Below are 15,824 nucleotides of genomic sequence, written 5' to 3'. Positions count from 1 at the left end.
ATTTGCCTTCAGCCAGTACCTTTTGAATTGTTTTACCATGTAATAGGGATGCCAATCCCAGGGCATTTTTTCAATATGCATTATTGTATCAGAGTAAATGAGTCCGAAACCAAATGGAAATTCATACTGGATATAAGGAAACATTGTTGACCACTAGATGACAGCAAAACCTTATAGACTTCAAAGACTACTAGAATAGATTGAAGAAATGCATTATTAGTAAAAGACGATACAACTGATGAAAGACTGTATTATTTTAAATATATTTTTATTAAACAGATATATTTCTTTAAAAAATACATCAGTTAATTCTAATGGTACATGGCTCATAGATGCCTACATGTGGTTCTCCTGGAAGATTGAGAAAGTATTGTTAATGGTTACTACAATCGCTCTCCCTCCCCCACACACACCACACTAGCACATACTATAATACACACACACACACACACACACACACACACACAAACACACACTGGTATTAGGAAGGGGCTGATGACGCAGTTGGAGTTGAATCTTATCATCATGGGCAAGGTCCCTGGTGGCAAACCCATAACATAGAGGCACTGGGCCGGAGAAGCTCTCTCCCTGCTCTCCATCAGTGCTGCTGCCTGCTCCACCTGTCAGTATTTCACACTGACAGGTTATGGCTGGTCGGCAAGAAAGCTGTACAGGGCTTCTACTCTATCACATGGGCTGGCTATGGGCTGGCCGCCAGGTAGCAGCCATATCTATCCACTGCAAAGGATGGCTGCTGGGCCATGGCCGCCCCGTCCTAACAGGCCAGTGTGTGCAGAGGGAGATGGGGGCATTTCACAAACACTGCTTTTTCGTTGTGCAGGTACAGCTCTCCCCGCAGCCGCAGCCAGCCCAGCGTGTCTTTGCAGTGCTGTGAATGATGGCTGTCGGGTGGGTGCTGCTGGTGCAAGCTGCAGTGCCACGGGTCAGATCGATAATAAAGATCTGATCTGTGGTTGGTGTCGAGGGGGGGGCTTTCAGATAGGGGTACCCGGTGGTACATATCCTGGAGCGCCCCCCCCTTAATCTGGCTCTGTATCTCCCTGAAACTGCCTCTCACTCTCCTCCGTCTCTCCTGCTGTCTCTCTACCCTTTCTCTCTTCCGTTCTCTCCTGGACACTCTCACTCTTGCTTTGTTCTCTCTCTCTAACTCTCTCTCTCTCTCTCTCTCTCTCTCTCTCCCTGACATTTTCTAACTCTCTGGCAGTTTCTCTGTCCCTATCTCTCTATTTCCCCCTGACACTGTCTCTCTCTCTCTCTCTTTGACACTCTCTCCCCCAACGACTCGCTCATTCTCTTCCCCTGACACTATTTTTGACAATCTCTCTATCTTTCTCGCTATCCCTGACATACTCTATTTCCCTCTTTCTCGTACTCTCTCTCCCCCTCACACGCTTTCTCTCCCTCTATGTCTCCCTGAGACTCTCTATTGCTCCAATCTTTCTCCCTCCCTCCCTGACACTCTCACATTTCTGCTTGCCATTTCATGCGTTTCAACGTGGAATTGCCTACGTCTTCATCAGGAGCAGCTCCTGATGAAGACGTGGGCACTTCCACGTTGAAAAGCATTGGGTCTGCCTTTTATTCTGTGCCTATTTCCACCCAAATTCTCTATCTGCACACTAAGGACTGAATCACCCACAATTCCGGACCGGCATACACCAAGGAAAGCTTCCAGGTACCGTTTACCAACTCGGCGAGGGATTGGCTTCCACTAACTCAAGCTTGTATCCCCTTGCAAAATACTACAGAGTTTGACCAATACAGATACAAAATCTGCCTGGACTCTGCCCCTTTTAGCTGGATAATAGACCGGACTTCCATGTGGTTAATTTCAGTCCCCCACCAATAATTGTAGGTGCAGTATACAAACAGACGAGTTATATCGGTTTTATTAATATTGTGCTTTTTTATTATTAAACCAATTGTTATACCTAGCCGTGTCATTATTTACATACTTCAATATAGCACAAGAGCTGTTCTATATTATCTTTTTGTCTTTTCACTTATCTGTCAGGGAATAACACACCCCCATTGGAACAGCTGCTAATTGATTGTGCCAAGGTCTATTCCTCTTTTTTCCCTAAGCTTATGTAGGGTACACACCAGAACGATCATGATCGCGAGCACACGATCTGCTCAGGATCTACATATGATCTGATCACGATCTGTACCCAGTTGAAGGGATTGTTTTCAAATCCTGACTGCAGCAGGTAGGATCTGCAAAACAACCAAACGACCAGGGGGGCCCGCATCGGATCGGAATCATGCCAAAACATGCCCAATTTACATACAATCAGTCAAGATTGTATTGAAATTGGGGGAATTGAGGCCAAATCGTTTTGGTGTGTACCCAGCATTAGGCCTACTCATAGTTTACAATATTAATCCAATCCTTCTTCTTCAGACACAGCCATCAGATCCATCTGAGATGCCAGCAGGAGGCGTCTTTTTCCCTCAGAAACTTCCTGCAGGCATTAACTCAACTCCAAAACGAAATTTAATAAAATCTATTTTTTTTTAATAAATGGATTAACATCTAGTACATTCTTTTAAAAAGATATAGTACACTTGTATTCATCGCAATTTGTGTTCCAGCTATGGTAGTTAGTATTGATATATTTATGGAACAGAATAGCAGGGAGCATAGACTGTATGACACAGAGCTAGCGACACAACAAAGATCAGTTTTCTAATGTCTGTGACTTATTTCTATGTCCTGGATCCATTACATACACACATTAATCACTGTTGTGCAGCCATCAGTGCAGATTTGGGATGTTGCAAAGTGTCTACTGTATGTAACAGGAGTATAATTAGATAAGGAGATGCTCGTCATCAGGAAGAGAACGTAGAGGACCAGGCGGAATGAAGAAAATGACTTGCTGGATGGAAGTAGAAAAAAAAAGAATCTGAAATAATGACATCAAAATGGAACATTACAAAACAGGGAAATCATAAAGGAAGGTAACTTCCTAGCACCGGGGAGCTTCAGGTAAGCGCAGGACATCTATAGTGACAAAGACTGCAGTTCTATATGGGGATTGTAACAAAACAATGATTTAGTCACACATTAGACATACATTTGCTTATATTAGTACATCAATCACGTCTAATATAGATGAAGCAGCTCTCTTTGGCTCCGATTGTGCCGTCCGCCATCCGACGGAAGGCGCCATATGCCAGAATGGAGGGAGTGCGCCAAAGATCACCCTATTCTCAGCAATGGGACATGTGAGCGTGTGAGATGCTCGCGTGTCCCAGTTCCGCCATCCACCAGTTGCCGCCAGCTTGTCCGATATGGCGAGCTGGTGGCAACACACAGAGTGGCTCTATCTGTATATAAAAAGTTGATTGCTATGAATTATAGCATATCAGAGCCACCACTAGTAATTTTGGGGCCCGGGACTGAAGTCTGAAATGTGAGTTTGGAATTTAATTTGCAAATGTAATTTGCTGTGAATTCACCTTACGAGACCAAATTCACATTGAATTGAATTCCCTTCTATAGACAAATCTTATTTCTATAATTAAAACTTTTTCTATATTCTTACATCAACCCAAGCTAATTATGTCACTTTGGCCCTTTGGCTCTGTTCTGCACTTAAGAAAATGTTACTGAGGATAAGTAAGCTTCATAAATTATTGAAACCCCTTGTGGCTGGAGGAAATAGTTTGACCAAAGCAAATAATGCATTTTCTGTTTTGTGCTGGCTTCTACAGGTGTTAGTAAGCAAGTTTTACATTTTAGGTTTGTTTTTGTTTGTTTTTATAAGCGAGATACACTTTCTTGAAAGTAAATAGACAGATGTTGGTGCTAAAGGCAACAATATTAAAACACATGCACTTATAATAGCACACTACGAAAAAAATGTATAACCAATTATACTTACGCATCCATTATTCGGATTTTGGTTGTAAATCCTTATTTGATGTCAAACCATGTCATAGTATTCCCATAGTGTGAATGAAAAGGCAAAAAAAAAAAGAGGAGGGGTCTGCTGGGAGCCTGCACACGTGCCCTCTACTCAGTTACATTTCCCCTAAGTAACAGCAATGTATTGTTAGTGCAAAGGTTACACCTAGATTCACGCCATCTTTGAACTTTGTCTATGGGGTATATTTACTAAAGATCAATTTAGGCCGAGGTTGACTGATTTTATTATTATTATTATTATTTGTTTATTCTATTTTTTTTTTTAGATGTAGATCAGTATTAGAATTTGTATATAAAGAAGAGAAAAAGCACGCTTGCCGAGTGAGTATGTAATAATTGAATTTAGCAAAAAAAAAAATTTTTATTAAATAAATATTAAAACAAATATACCTATACTGTCCCAGTTGCCTGCAGGGCCGCTGACAGGGGGTGCTGTGGGTACCGCTATCCCGGGCCCTGGCCTCTGGAGGGGCCCGGGCAGCTGCCCACAGCGGCACGGATCATGCTCCGCCCACACCCCGCCTCTGGGCCTCCCCAACCCGGCAGACCCCATCCAGGCATGCACAATGCACAGTGCAGCCTGCAGAGCGCCAAGCCTAGGACACAGAGGGGCTCCGCGCTCTGCACGCTGCACTGAGCAGTGTGCACTCCGGACCGTTATGGAGGGAGACAGAGATGCCACTGCTGGATGATGGATGCTGGTAAGTAATGGGGGTGGGGTGCACGTCAGGGCGGGCGTGTGCGTGCGTACAGGGGGGCTGTGCCGCTGGGGGCCCGGACTAAAGGTCAGTCCTGGGCACCAACATTTCTAGCGGCATGTTTGGTTGCCTGGAATATAGCTGTTGTGATATTTATAAATTGCTTGTTGAATCAATGGTTAATGGTGGGTCAGCCAGACTTTTATTATAGGTATGGACAAAAAAGACCTTCATTCATACCATCTGATATACAGTAACTATGTAGCATAAGCGGTTAGGTGGCGGTAGCTTAAATCATAGGTCAAGGGCATATATGTTATAATGCAGTTTCCACAATAATAATTATGCACTCCGATGAGACCCCTGTTAGCGATATGTACTGTGAACACACAGAGAAAGAATCAAACGGTACATGGGTATTCCCTGGAGGTCTCCCATCCAAGTACTAGCCCGGTTCAACACTTTTATTAGCTTCCAAGTGCGGTATGAGTTTGGGCATAGTTAGTATGGTAGGACCGTATGTAAATGGTTATTGTAACATAAGGGTGTCTATTTAATATATGCCAATTAGTATTGATGGGAAACACTGCATCAAATCCCCATCCAAAACATATTGGTGGTGTTTGGCAATAATACACAGCCTGGCTACTATCTGTCACTGCTCTGCATCAGGTGGCTTGGTAAATAAAGCCACCTGACACAGAAGCGCTGACAGCCGTACAGGCAGTATCCAGGCTGAGCTTGGATGACTTCCACTGTGGATGACTTCCACTGTGTGCCCCCCCCCCCCCCCCCCAGTAAGATCTGCCACCATGGAGGAGAAAAGAGGGGGTTTGCTGCCAGCTTTTATATTCTTCTAGTGGCTGCAACTGATGTACAGTACTCCTTAGAAAACATGGGGGAGAGAGGAGGGTGATGGGGAGTACTAACTGTAATGTGCTTCTAGGGGATGCAGCCGAAGCAGTCCCTAGACGTCTGGGTCTTGTATGCATACACAAGTCTCTATTTGTTTTCAGCTTCAACCCCATGGTCTGTTTAAGGGTTCCAGGTGCCCTAGGCTAATATTTATGTAGCTCCCCTTGTAATACTGCTAAACACACGTGTATGGGTGCTCAGGGACTCGCCGTTCATATTGCCCATGTGCATGCAACAAAGGTTATACAACTGGCATGTAGGATCTAATAATTGTGGCATTTGAATGAGACTTTGGCTTTAGGCTGTCAAGCTAGAGCTGTAGCACAATGTACATAAAGTAATGGTTCCACCAGTAAGCTACACATCCCCCCCAAGTATTGGGACGTATAAAACAACATGCACATAATATACACACGCTTATCGCGGGAACGTCCTGATATTTTGGGACATTCCGCGTCCCTCCTGCCACCGGCAGTGTCCCGCGGCGGGGGGGGGCAGTTGGGAGTCCCCCCCTGTAGTCCGTGAATAGACGCTGGCAGAGGGGCTAAGGGGTTGGCCAGCAGCTTACAGAGCTGCTGGGCATGCCCCCACCGCGGCGAAAGACAGGGCGTAGCCTCGCAATAGTGCCGCAAGTATAGACCATGCCCCTTTTCCAACAGGCCACTCCCCCAAATTCGGCACCGTCCCGCCGCCGCCTTCCCAGATGTTGGGAGGTATGATGATACATGAATCCTGACCTAGAATAGTTAACAAACTACATTTACAATAAATATACAGTTTGAATGGTGGTCATATGTGATATTCAATGTTTTTATTTTTATTTAGTGCAAGCTGTGCCTTGATTATGTACAGTATTTCAAGATGGCTTCACTGATAAAATGAGGGAGAAGATCACTGCTAAACAAGAGAAGGGGGGCTGTTAGCTACAGAGGTTGACACAGTAAAGGGCCCCCAATGCAGGAATAGGGCTTGGGGCCACTCTACACCATCTAGTATGGATCATTCACATTTGCTTTTACATTTGAGCCAATTACAACAGACACACACTAAGTACATACATTATGCAGTCAAACCTATAGATTCACATATGGAAACAATGTAATACAATAAAGACTTGCATAGAAATAAGAAGTACAACAGCATAAAGACAAATATAGGAAAGTCCAAAGACGCACACATAAACACACATTGAGATACATACAAATACAGATCATTCTGGAATGACAGACACGGACACACATCAGAAGTTCAAGTACATTTTTTAAGGGTAAATACTGGCTGCTTCTGCATGCAGCTCACAAATGCTGAACAGCTTGATTTAACGCTGCAATTTGGATTTGAGTTAGGACACGCCCCTCTCATGTCTACGTCTTTCTCTTCATCTCTCTAAAGTTTACCCCCAGTTTATGCAGGGGGTAATTCAGACCTGATTGCTGGCTGCTAAATTGCAGAGACCTGCGATTGCCCAACCAAAGTGAAATCCTGCCTGCAAGCCTGTGAATTGATGTGCAAGGCTTGCAAAAATGATGCTGACAATTAGCAACAAATCCATATGCAAGGTGCTCACCATCAAATGATATTTCCTGTGTGTGCAGTCTGTGCGTAGCTCAGGACTTAATTGGTGGCTGCAACAGAAACAGGCTGACCACTTCCAGAAAACATCTGGTTACCACCCATAAACGCCTGCTTTCTGTCAATCAATGGGCCTACAAGCAACTCTCTTCACCATGATCTTGCTCTCTGCCAGCAGCAGCGCCGAGCCAGTGGCACCAACCGGAAGCCTTCATTACCAGTCCCCTGTTGTTCCCCCTCCCCGCCAGCAGCTGTGACTATGTGCAAACCAGAGGCTCCATGAGCCAGAAGTAGCAGCAGCAGCCCACACCAATGGCACCATGAATGGAGGTGGCAGTGCATTTATGTATGAATGGGAGCTGGCGGGCATGTATCTATGAGAGCGGCAGTGCATGTAGTATGTACTAATGGGAGCGTCAGTGCATGTATGCATGTATGAATGAGAGCCGCAATGCATGTGTGCATGAGAGCGGCAGTGCCTGTATGTGGGAATTAGAGTGGCAGTGCCTTTTAGCATGTATGAATGAGCATAAGTGCATGTATGTATGTGCATGAATGTACTTATGAATGGGAGTCCGAATGTCTCCCATTGTCAGTCCGAATATGTATGAATGGGTGCGTCAATGCATATATATGCGTGAATGAGAGGGGCAGTGCAGGTATTCATGAATAAAAGTGGCAGTGCATGTATGTATGAATGGGAGCAGCAATATATGTATGTATGATTGGGAGTGGCAGTGTATGTATGTATGAATGAGAGCGGCAGTATATGTATGTACCATACCTCCCAACATCTGGCTGGAGGAAATAGGGACACTCGCGCGGCGAAGCCGCGCGAGCGCCCGAAAAGGGGGCGGGGCGTATGCAAATGAGGGCGCGGCTTATGCTAATTAGCCGCGACCTCATTTTTATACGAGAATAGACGCTGTGCGCATGCGCACAGCGTCTATTCTACTAGATTGGGGGGGTCTCCCAACTGTCACCCCCCGCAGCGGGACAATGCCTGCCGCGGGTGGGACGTCGGGACAGGACCCGAAAATCGGGACTGTCCCGACGGAATCGTGACAGTTGGGAGGTATGATGTATAAATGGGAGCAGCAATACATGTATGTATGAATGAGAGCGGCAGTGTATGTATATATGAATGAGAGCGGCAGTATATGTATGTATGTATGAATGGGAGTGGCAGTGTACGTATGTATGAATGGGAGTGGCAGTGTATGTATGTATGAATGGGAGTGGCAGTGTATGTATGTATGAATGAGAGCGGCAGTATATGTATGTATGAATGGGAGTGGCAGTGTATGCATGTATGAATGAGAGCAGCAGTGTAAGTATGCGAGAGGCAAGTGGATGTATTATATATGTACCGTATTCATGTGAGAAGCAGTGTACAGATGTGTCCTCATACAGTGTTCCTGAAGCCATGTGCACATGCGCCTGCTTCCTATTACATTCTTATAATTTAAATCGTGATATTTAATAGGATGAGATATTCAGAAAATCTCCAGTTTTTTTAAAGCGGCAATCATTTACTCTGCAAAATCAAACTGGTTTTGCCATGTAAATGATTACCGCTTTAAAAAAACTGGAGATTTCTTACCAAATGTCTCACTTTCTGAATCTCTTACCCAAAATGTCAGATGGAATCCTAGAAAACAGAAAGCAAACATTGGTATTGTTATGTGTAGAAGTTATTACTTGTGCTTGAATGTTCATTACGGGCACTCTAATACCACAAGGAACTGAATCATTGATTTATGGACAATTCTCAGCATTTACTAGGTCCCCAGATAATATTTCTGCGAGGCACCCTTACATAGAAGGCTATAATTTCCCATGTAAGATGAGACAAGATGAAAGGAAGGAGCATGAGCAGTAAGTGGATGAGAAAGTAATTGAGCTAAATCTATGACCACAAGTCCTGATCTTTATAATAATTACTGTGAAATCTTGTTATCTTCTCAGAGAGATTGTTACTTATCACTCCACTGCTCATCTTCCCCAGAGACAGTCTAGTACAGTACTCACATCACAAAAGAAGCGGAAGGGAGCCAATAAGAGTAGATGGAAGAATGGAGATGATAAAATAGGAAGTGAAGCCGGCTGACTGTGACATGAGGAATGGAATAAAGCCACTAATGAGAATTAAATTCAGAGCTCTGGGTTATTAAACAAATGAAAACATCAGCGAGAAATCAAGTTTAGAGATGGACCGGGAATTACAAGCATTAAATTTGAATGTTGATGAGCAGTAATACGCCATTGAGTCTCTTCTGAGGGGGCTGATGCCGAGTTGGATTTAAACAAGTGTCTGCTAGTTCACAGAAAACAGGCCACACACATATATACCTGACACTTGTATCAGAGGCGTACCTAGATATTTGTAGGCCCCATTGCAAAAGTTTATAAGGGCCCCCTATTTAGTAATAAATGTATGTAAAACATATCACTTAGTCAGTAGTGATGGGCCCCCTTCACCTCTGAGCCCCATAGCAGCTGCACCCCTTGCACCTATGGTAGTTACACCCTTGACTTGTATGCACCTGGAGAAGCAGGACAGGGAAGGTGTTCCATTGTATAAACAAGCAATTGCAGTTATTGTAGTTACCACATTATACCTGTGCGAACTTGGATACAAATGCATTCAAAATCCATAACTTAACACAGTCTTCCTAATGGCATATACAGTAGCATCAACAATTGTCTCTTTCTACAATCAGTGCCTCTCGCACTACTGTGGAGAACTGCAGACAGGAAGTAAAACAGAATAATGGAGAATAACTTAAACCAGTAACTGTGGAGTCAGAACAGAAGGTTGCAGATAATCCATACACTAGGAAAGGGTAGAGCTAAGGTGCTCATCACGTACAGTAACGCTGGTTGTCCACTGTAGAGTACAGTATCATCAGGTTCTTCCTTCCTGAACCTTCATTTCAATCATCTAGAATCTGTTACTTCAATCTCCCAGAATCCATTCCAGATACCATACTTATTGGCATTATTGTAGCTCTTATTTCCAGCCCTAGAACATCGACCTTATTCTTGTCGATAGTAACACTTTCTGATCCTCCACTGACTTTAGAGTCCTCTTCTCCCATCTGATGTAACAGAAAGCGCTTTCCACTTTTTATGTGTTTTCCTGAGTCTCATGTAAAAGTCTCCTATGTACAGTAGTATGCCTTCATTCCTAGAGGGAGGAGAGGCTGCAGTCAGTGTGGTGTCAGCTTCCCGGTGGGGGCTCTGTATTCTCGCTCCATTCCTGCTGCTGTCCTGCTTCTGGTGTCAGGCTCTTTGCTCTCAGAGTACAGTCTTTGTATGGAGGATCATGTGTGGTGCAGAGAGATTCTGAGGTTGCGGGAGAGTCTTGTGGGGAGCTGGCTGTGGTAGCTGTTGCCGTATTTGTGTCCTCCAATTTCCAGACCTTCAACAGATTGAAGAGTTGTGACCAGGGTAATATTTGTAACATAAAGTTAATGCTAAACACCATAATTGCCTACTCTCCTGGAAGTAACAGCCAGGAGGCTCTTACAAATCATGTGTCACTCCCGGCCCCCAGGAGCCGGCCTTCTCCGCCTACACAATCAGAAAGTCAGTTAAGGTGCGTACACACGGGGCAATATGATCGCTAGCAATATATTGCTCAGCAATCATACTGCCACGTGTCCCGTTTTCATCTGCGACCAGAGATGGTCGCAGATGAAAATTTAAACACTGCTGGGTGAAGAGGCAGAGGATGTCGTTGGTCGGAGGAGCATGCTCCTCCGACCAGCGACCATTCAGGGGCTGAAAACGGGAGAGCGCACCCGGCGATTTATCGCTGGTGCACACTCCAATCACTGGCAATATGGTCACTCAGCGACCATATTCCCAGCGATTTCAGCCCCTATCGCCCCCGTGTGTACACAGCATTAGGCTTATTTCACACTAGCCCAGGCATTCCCATACACGGTCCTCAAGGCACACTCAGTGCAGGTTTTATTGATATCCAGACTTGTGCACAGGTGACTTAATTAGTACCTGAGTTATTTTGATTTAACCATCTGTGCTGAAGACTGGAAATTACTAAAACCTGCACTGTTGATGTGCCTTGAGGGCCATGGTTGGTATTGACCAGATTGCCAAACACCTGGATGGCTTATTGGCTGTGCCGGGAATGACATTGGATGGATCTGGCTGCTACTAGGCGGATGGGCTGTTTGAAAGGACCCTATCAGCTCTAGTATTTACTGACAATCCCAACATGGCAAAATGCCATCCGGGAGTTTGCCATTCCTGTCAATACCGGCTAATGTGAATTAGGCCTATTTCACATTAAATATAAATCCACATAGATAAATAAGCAAAATAATAAAAAAAAAACTAACATTTAGATTAGTTAGAAGAGAGATATACAATATTAGGAACATTTGAACACTATAAACAAACAAGACTAGACTAGAAAATAGTTTTTATTGCTATAATAAGCATCCATCTCCTTACCTTATCGTATTTCCGGATGCTGTATATATGATCTTTGTTCATGAACGTCAGCAGTATCCAGTCACAGAATACAGAACCCTAATGCAATGTAAAACAATATGGATGACTATGCAGACTCAATTGGAGTGATACAGTAGTAATAATAAAGACATGTATCAGATACCTAATACACAACATAAAATAACACAGATGTAACTTATTTTACGGTGAGACAATGGACCTTATTCTGGTTCGGTCGGCCAAACGTGCGTACGTTCCGTATCACCGTACATTTCCCGTACGCGGACGTTGAGCCACTCACAAAACATCCGCATACGGACGGTCACAAACACCGACAAAGGGGAGTGGCATACAATTGAGCGTACGCCACAGTACACGGACGGATCTCCTCCTAGACACCGACAACTGGCGTACAGCAGAGCGTACGCCACCGTATACGGACGGCTCTCGTCCGTTTTCACACTGACATCTTACGGCTATCTGAGCGTTCGCCACCTTGCACGGACGGGTCTCGCCTGTTTTCAATGGAAAACTCAGCCTATGTCACCGATCGTGAGAGTGAGCGTACGTCCGTGCACGCTGGCATACCCTTCACATATATGGCCCTGCTAATCTAGCCTTTCAACTATGATTAAGCCAATTAAATGAATTATTCTAATTGTTCATCAATTATTGTTTTCTATTACCTCAATTGTCTACCTTAATGAACAGCCTAATAAGCCATGGCCTTAAAACATTGCTGAAACATCCTTGTAGCTGTTAGATGTGGTTTATGTATTTTTATCATAATTAAAAAAAACTATGTTTGTATAAGAGTGAAAAGGTTGACACATGTCGACTTGTGTAGATTGTGTGTGCTGCTGTTTAAAGTAAATGAAAACACTTACTGAATGTGTATAAATGGTTACAAAATAACTACTTTGGCATATATAAGCAGGTCTTAAATAGAATCTTACCTTAAATGAAACCAACCTTTACATGTAGAGAAGTGTAGAAAGATATGCTTCCAATGTGTTTGAGTGCTGTGTGTGGCTTGTAGGTAGTGAAATAATGGTTTGGACTTAATAGACTGCAGCATTGCTTATTACATTCAGGTGTATGTGTTTGAGTAGTAATCAGCGTTAATTAGCAGACTCAGGCGTCTGCTCTCATGCGTTATCTGTAGGGGTGGTCTGGAGGTGGCGGTGGCGGCCACCTGTTTTGTGTCCGAAATGCACGGTGCTTTCGCAGATCGAGCGGTAGTAGCACCGTACATTTTTGTGCACACCCCCGTGTACGCCCATGTTTACGCCCAGTTTCCCTCATTATTTCGGCCGCTCCCCTCAACACGCCCCTATGCCGCCCACAATGACCGTACTCTTGCGGACAGGTTTTTTCGCACAGAAAGACCCATCCGTGAGCGTTGTGGAGTTGTCGCGTCTGCGCATTGTGAAAGGTACTCATGCGCAGATCAAAAAAAATCCCGGAACGTACGCGTACGGCCCAACCGCCCGAACCAGAATAACCCCCAATATTACTACAGTATGAGGCTGGGAAAAGGGAAGAAGGGGAGCGGACCAGTGCACAAGTTTTAAACGGAGCAAGGCAGCAATATTAATTACATTTAAAGTTCCACAATTTTGAAAGAATTAAGTTAATTAATTCTATTATTACTCCTGTGGAGGTGCTCCCATGAGCCTTGCATTTGGACAAAAATCATTCGATGGTCTACCATTGTAAAGCGCAACGGAATATGCTGCGCTAGATAAGAAACTGTAAATAAATAAATAAATATGCAATAGATTGGCTGCAAGATTCACAAGACTACGCTAATACTGATTTAGAGCAGGCATTTTGTCCTACAGTTCTATTAGTTAGCCTACTACACATGAGACCTAGCGAATTCCCGTCCTAGATAGAGGGTAACCTGCTAATAACCAGTACTTGTATGGCGTGGAGACTGTCTCGTTCCCTGATGGACATGTCAGCTCACACTTCCACATTTCTCCCAGTGATGCATAACAGCTATGCCCAAATAGCACATTTCTAAATTCCCTACATGGAGCATTTCTCAAGCAATTGGTGAGGGAGCCTACTCGCAAAGACTCAATATTAGATTTAATACTCACAAATGGTGACAGGATATCAGACATATATGTGGGTGAGAACCTGGGATCCAGTGATCATCAAGCAGTATGGTTTAGTATCAAGGCAGGGTCCAACTCCAGTCACACAAAAACTAAGGTGTTGGATTTTAGGAAGGCTGACTTTGCAAAAATGTGGAGATGTTTAAGCGACTCATTAGCGGATTGGAGGAACTTGAAAGGAGTGCAGGAGAGGTGGAAAAAATTAAAAAGTGCAATACTAAAGGCAACGGACCTTTGTATCAAAAGGGTTAAGAAAAGTACCAGGAAAAGGAAGCCAGCGTGGTTTACTAAAGAGGTATCAACTAGTGTAAAAGCAAAAAAGATGGCCTTTAGGACATACAAGCAGACTCAAAATAATAATGACAAAGAAGTGTATCTTGCCAGACGCAAAGAGGCTAATACCCCTTTTACACCAAAAACCCTGGTCTGACCCTGGTCTTTGAACGCTGGAGTTTCCAGGGTCTGACCCTGCTTTATACTGCATTTACACAGCACTTCGACCTGGGTCGGACCTGGGTCTGCACCATTTACACTGAACCTGGGTCAGCCCTGCCTTTCCTTGTTGATATATATATATATATATATATATAGATATCTATAGATATATATCTATAGATATCTATATATATATCTATATATATATAGATATATATATATAGATATATATATAGATATATATATATATATATAGATATATATATATATATCTATATATATAGATATATAGATATATAGATATATCTATATATCTATATATATCTATATATATAGATCTATATATCTATATGGGGATGTGGGATGTGTGTATCAACTCTTTAGTAATATTTGAGTTTATTGCCCAGTGTCAATTTTTCTGCAGTGAGTTGTCAGTGAACTTATATTTTTTCATTTGTGCCTATAATAGGATGACACAGTGCAGGCCTATATACACTGTGTATACAGTTTCTTATGCGCCGTTTGCGCTGCCTAACATGTTAGAATTATTCGGCCCCCTTTTTTCCTCCAGCTTTGGGAGGTCATTACTGATGTGCTGACATTGCGATACCGGCACTTCCGGTATCTGACGTGCGTTCCAACAGCGTGGAACGCACGCTACTTCCGTTTTCGCGAGGGTGAACACGGATTTAACCCCCTCTTTCAGCCTTGTGTCCCGTTTTGTACATGGTAAGTTACTCTTATTGCCATGTTAACCTGCCAAGTAAGGCGCTGTTTGCGCTACCTGATTGTGATGTAGTGACACAATTTGTTCACTGACATGCAGACATTACTGTAATGGGCATTTCCGGGATCTGGCGTGCGTTCCAACAGCGTGGAACGCACGCTACTTCCGGTTGTCGCTGAGTTTGTTTTTTATTTACCCTGTTTTCAACATCTTTATCCCCTTTTTTCATAGTGAAAGACCCTGATTGATATAACGCTATGCCAGGTTGCCATACAACATGCTTAGTAGCCATATAGTTTTGTTACAATGTTAGTTTGATACCATTTGGCTGTGTAATGTACCATGTGATGTGTAACAGGTATATATACTGCTTTGGTGGCCAGTATGAATTGGGTGTTCATGGTGGAAGGACCTGCTCTCTATATTGCTTGGCTTTGACAAAGGTCTGTGTAAGACCGAAACGTTATCCCTGTCATGTAAGCATAAATAAATCGTTTTTTCTTCAAATTTCATTTAACGATTGGTGAGTGCCCTCTTCTTTTGCTCTATATATATAGATCTATATATCTATATATATAGATCTATATAGATCTATATAGATCTATCTATATAGCTTGGAGGGGGTAGAGGGGGGAAGCTGTCCCCGGGTGCTGTGAGGGTAGAGGGGGGAAGCTGTCCCCGGGTGCTGTGGGGGTAGAGGGGGGAAGCTGTCCCCGGGTGCTGTGAGGGTAGAGGGGGGAAGCTGTCCCTGGGTGCTGTGGGGGTAGAGGGGGGAAGCTGTCCCCGGGTGCTGTGAGGGTAGAGGGGGGAAGCTGTCCCCGGGTGCTGTGGGGGTAGAGGGGGGAAGCTGTCCCCGGGTGCTGTGAGGAGGAGGGGGGTCCCTGCGGCTGCTGAGGGGAGAGGGGGTACCTGTC

The 15,824-nt window shown here is 44.0% G+C and overlaps 1 protein-coding gene across 1 annotated transcript in view; it reads right to left on the bottom strand.

Moving 5' to 3' along the window:
- Positions 1-8,737: 8,737 nt before the first annotated feature.
- P2RX2 (purinergic receptor P2X 2) overlaps positions 8,738-15,824 on the bottom strand; it is a 43,024-nt gene continuing 35,937 nt past the window's right edge. Inside the window, exons 11-12 of the mRNA XM_083145305.1 lie at positions 11,623-11,700; positions 8,738-10,564 (exon numbers count right to left, since the gene is read on the bottom strand). Of these exons, the coding sequence (XP_083001431.1) occupies positions 10,364-10,564; positions 11,623-11,700 (279 nt within the window). The 3' untranslated portion in view covers positions 8,738-10,363. The remainder of the gene's footprint in view (positions 10,565-11,622; positions 11,701-15,824) is intronic.

This window comes from Crinia signifera, chromosome 1 (genome assembly GCF_055691185.1).
Source record: "Crinia signifera chromosome 1, ASM5569118v1, whole genome shotgun sequence".
In the NCBI taxonomy this organism is placed as follows: Eukaryota; Metazoa; Chordata; class Amphibia; order Anura; family Myobatrachidae; genus Crinia; species Crinia signifera.
The sequence above is the reverse complement of the archived record's forward strand: the minus strand, read 5'-3'. Positions and strand labels throughout refer to the sequence as shown.